This window comes from Labrus bergylta, chromosome 14 (assembly GCF_963930695.1).
Source record: "Labrus bergylta chromosome 14, fLabBer1.1, whole genome shotgun sequence".
In the NCBI taxonomy this organism is placed as follows: domain Eukaryota; kingdom Metazoa; phylum Chordata; class Actinopteri; order Labriformes; family Labridae; genus Labrus; species Labrus bergylta.
In genome coordinates, this window is record NC_089208.1 from 26,488,995 (window position 1) to 26,498,342 (window position 9,348).

The 9,348-nt window shown below is 41.2% G+C and overlaps 1 protein-coding gene across 1 annotated transcript in view; it reads right to left on the reverse strand.

Annotated features, from left to right (window-relative positions):
* esama (endothelial cell adhesion molecule a) overlaps window positions 1–6,533 on the reverse strand; it is an 81,473-nt gene extending 74,940 nt beyond the window's left edge. Inside the window, exon 1 of the mRNA XM_020629291.3 lies at window positions 6,102–6,533. Within this exon, the coding sequence (XP_020484947.1) occupies window positions 6,102–6,168 (67 nt within the window). The 5' untranslated portion in view covers window positions 6,169–6,533. The remainder of the gene's footprint in view (window positions 1–6,101) is intronic.
* Between the last annotated feature and the right edge of the window lie 2,815 nt (window positions 6,534–9,348).

Below are 9,348 nucleotides of genomic sequence, written 5' to 3' on the forward strand. Positions count from 1 at the left end.
TTGAGTCTGTTTTATTACTAGCTAGAAACACCTTTAAGTTTTCATTACAAGGAATAGACTAAGGGTTGGATTGTCAGGATAGAAGCAGCCCTATTAAATAAAAATGGAAGCAGACACAACACATAATGATGGGCTGTGAGCTGAGCTGCCACTAGCTTGTTTGTATGGGCTCAGCTTGATTTTTAGTGTTCATGGTTCACAAGATTTGTAAAGGGAGCTATATTATCCTAAGGTCTTAATCTCTCTTTAACAATCTCTCTTGCCTTGCTGATCAAAATATGTAAGACCAATAAATAAAGCAGTTTTAGTTTAAAGATAATTGTTTGTTCTGAGGGGTTTCGGGGGCTGCATGCAGAGCTGCTGCTCACTAGAATCCAAACTTATCCAGTTTGATGTTTAAACTGAGAACATTGTAGTGTAACTGAAAATGCTACAAAACAGGTCTGTTTGTAATTTTTTAATGTACAAAAGATAGGATAAGTTGTGTCTTATATGTAAAACATGAGACTAATGTAAGCTAGTTGAGGAGTTTTGTCACATTGGACAGATTAAAAGAAAAGGAACCAACAGTCAAAAGTTTGTAACAAACAGTGAAATTTGATTCCAGCAGCCCTGCCATTTGTTACATTAATTTATATCCTTTGGATTTATTGCCATTTTTGATTAATTTGCTGCTTATACATTTCATATACTTAATTCAATGTCAATTATTGTGCCTGTTAACTTAAGAAAACAGTGAATATGGTTTCTATAACCCAAGAAGGTTTCTTTAAATGTCTGATTCGTCCAACCAACAGTAGCAAGCTCTGGATATATTCACTTTACTGAACTTGAATATTTTCGATTCTCCAAAATATTTCTCAAATACTGAGTATACAGATGAGTAAGGTTCCTTCTGATTTGAACGGTCTGCTACTGTTCTCTCCTGCTCTGATTTCTAACTGAAACACAAACTCTGCCCGTTCTCGTTTGTCGGAGGATGTTTGCTCACTTCCTGCTCTCGGCTCCATCAGGGACTCAAGGAGTGCTCGGCTTTTCCTGTTGCCACTGGCTGCTATTCATGAACGCTTCCTCTCTGTATCAGGGCGGCCTCGGTGTTTTCAGGACACACCTGCGGGGCGATTGATAGAGAGTCAAACGCTGAGGTCAAGGTCTGCTGCTGCGCTCATATTGTTGTCCTGTTGGACTGTGACACTGAATCACCACAGCTGTTAAAGGTCTAGATTAGTCACTTGAGGGCTTTACTCGCAATCACTCCCCGACATGCCTTAAAGGTGTCTGAACCATAATATCATAAAGTGGTCTGTGTGGGAGCATTTTTTTTTTTCAGGTGCTGCCCCTCCCCGGAGCAGAATTGAGATTGCCTGTGTCAGCCCATGTGATTGTTTTGGCAACAGAGCTGAAGAGCACACACAGTCTGTGGACAGCCAAAAGCAAACTGAGGCAGAATGTGAAGCTCCCCGTTTGCTTTTATGTCTCACAGGCTGAAAGGGAGCTAGCAGGCTGTCTGTGGGAGCGAACACGCACTCACCTGAAGCAGATGGAGCTTCCGGACTTAAATGGATCTCTCCTGTTTCCCCATCAGAGAGGGGGAGGGGTCCTTTAGAGATAAGGTTATCTGAATGTTCGAAGCATTTATTACTGCCTTTATCAAAAATGTCCTTATCGTTCATGCTGGGAGTTGGGTGGACCCAAAAAAGGACGATGAAATTATATTCAAAACGAATGACGGGGCGAACAGGAATCTCTGTATGCTATTTTAAATGGATGACTTTTAGCCAAATCTGAATCATATGCCGGGAAAGTCGAGTCATGCAGTCTGATGGACATAAATATTACTTTAAGGGGAGCTAGCGCAGCACCCAAACCACAATTTTGAGAGCCGAGTCAGATTTAGCTGTTTAATAAGAAGATTTGACTCTTTGTTCCTTTTTTTTTTCACTTCACACACCCCTATAAGAGTCGGATGTTTTACCTGTAAGACGCCCATGTATCAGAGTTTCTCATAAGCCCTGCTGCCAGTCACACTTAAATGTTTGCAATGATGGACTCACTCTTTTATGCACCCATCTAATAAAATACATATGCAAAGTCTTTCTCTATTTTTTAAAGATCCCATATTATCCTAATTTTCACCTTCCGTGTTGTCAGTCTGTAAAACATATACAGAAGCTTTACAAGATTTGCAGCTCAGAAAAACAAAATTTTTTAATCTTGTACTGTCATCCATAAAAACCATCATTGCAGCCTCGTTGCAGCCTCTGCCTTGTTTCAGCTGCTGTCTCTTTAAGACCTCCCTCCCCACATGCCCACTTTCTTCTGATTGGCCAGCTCCCTGGAAGCCTTCCAGAGGCAGAACACTGTAGGGCTGCCAGTGGAGGGCTGCTACCCGGTGCTAGGAGAAGAGTGTCTGAGTCAGAGGTTTTAACAGCTAACGTCGAAGCTTGAAGCAGTATCGTAAAATTATTGGTTTCATATCGTTGAACTACAGCGTGATTTACAGAACAAGCAGAATAGCAGACTTATCCTCATATCATTGCTCCTACATACATTTACCTCATAAGCGGAAACTTTGTCCCCGTTAAGTATGGAAATCCTGCATTGCTACATTATACGTGAGCTTAAAAATGGGGATAATAATAGGTCAACTTTAGTAATGTTTTTAAGGATGTGAAGGGTTTGGGTTAGCCAGCTTTGCAGCTGCTCAGCTCCCAGCCCCCCCAAGATGAATGGAGACACTGACTTACTGAAGACTGACTTTAAAACAATTCCAGCAGACAACTTTTATACTGCTTTTTTAAGTCCATTTACCATTATTATTGTTTTAAAGGTCCCATATCATGCTTTTTCTGGTTTTATATGCCCTTTAGTGTGTTTTCTAAGTGTCCTGTGCATGTTTAGGCACATCTATGTGCAAAAATTCAAAGTCCGCGGAAACGCGGCTTCTCCTACGTCCTCCTGTTAGCTGTAGCATTAGCTGCATGTAACGCTCGGTTCTAGCCCCCCTCGATAAAAATGTGTCAGTCCGACGTCATTGTCAGTGTGAGATCACTGATCTAAGCTCATTGGCTCGTTGTGGCAAGCCCTGCAGCTCATGTTGAAATTTCCGAGACACGTGCTGAGCAACTGACCAATAACGACAGGGCGGATCGGCAGACCAATCAGAGCAGACTTGGCCCACGTGGGGTCTAACAGTGTGGGCTCAGCAGAGCGTAGCTGACGGACTCAGAGCGTAGAGGGAGCAAGGAGGAGCAGTACATGAAAACAGACACCTTTTTCAGACTTTAGCTATTGTGAACGTACAAAAGTAGGAACATAGATTAAATATACAAACCCCAAAAAGGGCAGAATATGGGCTCTTTAATTGTCATAAACAGGATGAAGCATTCTAGTCGGCTTATTTACTTAAGTTAGCCACAGCTCGGCTCTCGACTCCGTTAACTTCAAGAAACACAGATTTTCATTCAGTGTTTTTACAGGGGCTGCACAAGTCATTGCAATTTCATCGTTATTATGAGCTTTCACAATAAACATTTGTTGCAATAAAAAATATAAATTGTTAACAAGCAATGCTTTCTCACTCTTCATGTGTTCATTTGACCTATTAGATAGTAGAAATGAGTACTCTTTGTTGCCAAGCTAATGGCCTTAGTACATGCCAGCATGAGGGCTAACAACAGCTAAGAGAGCTGATGGATGTATGAGGAAACGCAGCAGAGTGGGGGCTGATTTGAAATGTGTCGACAAAGTGGCTGTTACTATACAGACTAGTGGATATTTCCCACAGAGTCACGTTACCATCTCTGGTCAGAACTGGGATTTCAGGACCACTTTCCGATGGACAGATGATCGGCACAACACAGAATACATAGGGGACAACAGGAATGTCCGTGCCCGATGTATTTTTGTGAAATATACTTAATTTACCAGTAATCAATTACTCATTACAAAAAAAACGAGTACCAGAATAATGAAATGACTGAGAATCCCAATCCCTATTGGGCCTGAGTATAACGTTGATGCTAAACTATCAGCTACCCTCAGAGTAATTGGTGCCAACTTTGCACATTTATTTCCTAAATTGTTAAATAAATAATTGTTCATTCTTAATTATGTCTCTCCTGATTGAAATGGATTTAGGAGTGACATGTGGTAAAACAGGTTTTACTGAAAACTTGAAGAACAGCAGACAGAAACACAGAAACTGTGATTAATATCTGATAGGCACTCTCTAATATTTGTTTATTTTTTTCAATTCATATCTGTATCGCAAAACTGATTGCAGTAATCACACTTTGCATATTTTCTCATATCGTGCAGGTCAAGAGAAGTTAGTGGATATTTCAGCAACTGGCTAAAACCTTTGAAATGATAAACAGGAAAGAAGTGTTGCCTAAAGAAGCTGAGCTCCTATAAACAAGCTGCTAGCAAATCAGCTGTTGGCTCCTCTTGCTACTGGCTGCTTCTGAATTGTGAAGTGCCAATACTCAATCTGACAGTAAACAGTATATCTGTGCTGTATACTGTTAGGATATACTGTTCAGTAGGTCCATATTTGTTCCTACTTCGTCTGATTCATTCAGAGTGGATGTGACATCATCAGCCCGTCTCATGTTATTGACACTCCAACTTAGATGTGATATGCATGAAGGTTCAGAAAATAATACAAAACTCCACATTGTATGTAAACAATTTAACAACTTAACATTTGAAAGGTGTGTTGTCTTTCGATCGTTTGATTTCGCACAGCATTGTGGGTGTTAAAATACAATTCATTTCCTTAAAGGGTGCATCCAAACCAGACTGTACAAAACCTAACAGTTTACTGTTGCACAAAGGTTAGCATCCATCCTGAAATGTTCAGTCTACTGAGGTGGACCCAAGAAATGCCCACTGACTGGGTTCAGTCTACTGAAAAGTCTGCCCTCCATCCTGAACTGTGGCCTCTGTTTCTCCAACAATGTGTAAGACTGTTTTTTTTAACAGGAAACTGCTTTATTGCGTGTTTTTTTTTTCATTTTTTAAATCAGAGGGTTTAGTTGTTTTGAAGAGGTGGAGACCTTGCCAAATAACTGAACTCCTGATTCAAAAAATAAATAAACATGCAGAAAATCTGACGGCCATTTTTGACTCTCATTTTGAAAGTTTCCATTGGTCGTGCTGTGGCTTCTCGATTAATCTGGCCTTAATGCATTTTAAGATCAAGGGTGCAGAGGTTCACCTGATGTGAGGTGAAACTTTTAGGGGGAAGCCCTAGAAGGAAACATGCAAAACTTCTTTCAAGAACGACCTCTGTCTAAGTATCTTATGAAACATCACGACAAATCATAATGTGTAAAAAAAAAAAAAAAATGATGCTCCCCTCAAGATCCGGCTGTTAAGATTTTTTTTTTACCTGAATTAATCATTTGCAACGTCTCATTCCTTAAAAGACTTTAAAAAAAAAAAAACATGCAGCTGCACAGTGCCCCAATTTTCAAATCAGAGAGATGGCAGGAGGAAAAGTAGGCTGCCTGTTACAGTAGAGCTATCAGTGGAAGTAGGAGTTAAATACATTGCTAGAGAGAGTGTCTGTCTGCTAATGTTGCCGCAGCCATAACGGGATTATTCTTCCCTGGAAGACATAATCATGTGTAACACACTTGTTTCAAAACGCTGTGAAAAACAAACAGGTGTTTCAGCTATAATTCCCACCTCTTCATCCTCTGGCACACATTCACCAGAACCCCCAGAAACACACCCGCTTTCTCTCTCATTTCCTCATTAGTCATTAAGACGTGCTGGAAATGAGTATTCCGTTTCTTTATCAATGAAGGAATGAGGGAGATATTTTTAAAAGTAGGGCACAAAATATGGGGAATGAATGCACTTTATGTTGACAACCCCCACAGGAGAGAGGGAAACAGCAGGAGTGTGCTGATGAAAATGTTTCACATTGATGAATGTAATGAATGAATGTCACCTTGGTGTAGGCTATTATAAGCCAACTTTTTTGTATCGGTTTGAAAACTTAAAATAAATGAAGTGAGTGTTTAAATGTTATTTAGTGTATCATAATTGCAAACCTAGAAACGCATAAAAAATAGGTCTTTTTTACTCACGGGAGAGCCCCCACAGGAAGGTAAAAGAGAGCAAAGTAAGTTTCCTCGAAGTGGTATAGACCTCCATGGTTGATGTTTCCACTTCTCAGCGTGTTAATGTCCTTGTCCCTGCTTTATATATGAGCTCTGTGTCGCCTCAGGCTAAAAGCTCTTCAAGTCTGTCAGGTGGTTTTCCGTCAGAGAGCCGGTGAAGGTAAGGGACACTTCAGGTGAGGGGGGATGTGGACGCCGTCTGATCCCGCAGCCACAGGAATCTCTCTCTTTTTTTCCCACTTTGCGGTCAAAGTGAAGTGTGAATGATATCAACAGCTCCGACGCTGACGCTCCTCCAACACTCTTCTTCGTCTCCTGTTAACACTCGGCTGCGTTGTCCTTACCCAGACGGCCGCGGGAAGCCGACAAGTCCGCAAGTTGTCATCCTGTGTCCTTTTTTTCTGAGAGAGAGAGAGAGAGATAGAGAGAGAGAGAGAGAGAGAGAGAGAGAGAGGGAGAGAGAGAGAGAGAGAGAGAGAGAGAGAGAGAGAGAGAGAGAGAGAGAGAGAGACCCCACGAGCGAGCTTGTGCACGTAATACCTTATTCTAGCACAAGTTCCGGTTTTAGGCTTCATAATAAATCGCATTATTTACGTCAACCATATTTCATGAACGCTTTGAGTGACCGTCTGCTCTTATTTTGAAACCAGACGTGATGACATCCGCTAAATCCCCGCTCGTTTTTTTACAACTTGACTCGTACACCTGTGCTGGTTAACAGCGGTTTGTGCAGGTGCCGAAACAAGGCTATGATGACATAATCAATTTGGGATGAAATTCTGAATGAAATCCAGAAAATGACTATGAGCAGATTGAGGGGAAATTGGGGACGGTTGTAACAGTCTTTATTATGTCTTTGAAAAGTGTAATTCAGCCTATAACTCTAATATAAAGATGATCACATATGTCACATATCGTTTTATATCAATTAAAAGAGTAAGAAGCCTGGCGATAGGCGCAACATAAATCAAGGATGGTTTCAACATGCCAGAAATAAAAAATAAACAAATATACATACTGTATTATATGTATTTTATGAAATAGCTGTTATCAAGCTTTGCCTGATTTTTTATTTGTATTTTTTCAGATTCTCTTTATTAGAGAGAAAGGACAGATGATAGAGTCAGAAATCGGGGGGAGAGACTGGGGAATGAAATGCAGGAAAGGAGCCACAGGTTGGATAATAACCCGGGCTGTCCACTTTGAGGACTACAGCTTCTGTACATGGGGCGAGCGGACCAACCACTAGGCCACCAGCGCCCTAGCTTTGTTTGTGTTTGTGTATAGAATGTAGTCCTATCGAGTCAGTGTGCAGAGTTTACAAATGCTGTTCAATATTTCTTTGTTTTGGTGTTCGAGAGGAAAATGTAACAATTTCCTATCCTTTCTTTCATTCGTTATCATTACCACTTATCACGTGTGGGGATGCAGGGGGCTACAGACAATCCCAGCTGTCATTGGACGAGAAGCAGGGTACACCTGGACAGGTTGCCTTTCAACCACAGGGCTGACAATGAGACAACCACACACAGTCACACTCACACCTACAGTCAATTAAGAGTCAGGTCTTTGGAGTGCAGAAGGAGGTCTGAGTACCCGGAGCGAACCGACACATGTACAGGGAGAGCATGCAAACTCTACACAAAGAGATTCCCCTATTGTTGAACCCATTGTTGTGAGGTGAACCAGCACATCATCACTGTGCAGCCTTCAAAACTACTTACCATATTTAGCATTATAAGTCAAAGAAAAACATGTGCGTGTGAGTTATACAGCAAATCTTTTGTGAATGAAAGAGGAATATGTGAGAAAAATCATAGTCAAAATGCTTTTAATTTGAACTAAACTGACCTAAAAGAATGTCCCATCAACCCTGTCTCAGTTCAAATGTGTCACAGCTGACCTCTAATAACCTCCCTTTGCCTTTTAAAATGAATGCAAGGGGAATAAAATCATCGTTAAATTCTAGGCAGGCATCCTCGTGTGCGACTTGCCAGTTTTCAACAACCCCAGCTCAAGCTTTTTCAACAATAAGCCTATTTCCAAACCCACACAACAAAGCTCCATCCTTCTCCCCAGCCTCCCTCTCAAATCTTCAGCTGCTGCTCTTTCATGTGTGAAGAGGTGTGGGTCTGAAAGCAGAAGCAGACCGGACTCAGCTTGACATGAATTCCCCAGGTGAGCTCACCCCCCCTGATGTAGAAATATAGACTGACCTGCGCTCCGAGGTGCTCAGGCCCCTTTATTTCACTTTCTGAGGTTGCCCAGTTGCCTCAGCAACAGGGGTGAGGCTAATGCAGGAGGACTGCTCAATTATGAGAGGTGAACGAGGGTTACTCCTGTGATTCAATCCAAAGCAGCAGGGTTCCAGCCTTATGGGGATGGGATTTTTGTTGTGTTGTTTGAAATTGCATCTGTCCCTCCAGCTGGAAGCAGCAGCATGCAGGGGGAAGCTGTCAAAACAGGCCTGTTTTTTATTTTCTGCAGAAATAATTTGAGCGGGGCACAGAGGCTAATACTGGATTCTGAACGAGATGGCTAATCCAAACAGACCAAAACAAAGTCTGCAAAAAAAAAAAAAAAATGATGAGCAAACCTGACACCTGGAGGACAAACAGACCCCTCCTGCTAATTCCTCACACACCTCATTACACATTCAAGATTTGTCTTTTTTTTCTAATAAAATCTAAATCAAAAGAAAAGATGAAATTCAACAGAAAAAGTGTGAACTATCAGCAGTGTGTGACATGTTTCCTTCTAATCCTGTAATGTGTCATTATCTTGGGTAGTTGGGATGGCAGCTACATTTGCATGAGCCCAGGAAGGAAGGAAGCAAATTACATAACAATTTAAAGGAGTAAAATTAGGAACATTCACTGCTGTGCAAAAAAAACTTGTCATATCCACATGTGGTTATCCTGTTATAGTGAGAATAATGTTGAATCTATGTGACAAATAAAAGTGTATTACAAAAGCAATTTTGCCAACAAACCTGTGTTTATCTCTCCATATAAAACATCACATCTGTCACACAAACAGCTCCTATAAGCACTCATAGGTGCATCATAGTAGAGCACAATATACTGTACACACACACACACACACACACACACACACACACACACACACACACACACACACACACACACACACACACACACACACACAGCATAACTACACGTATCTATATAGCAGAATTTGAGCATCAATATTC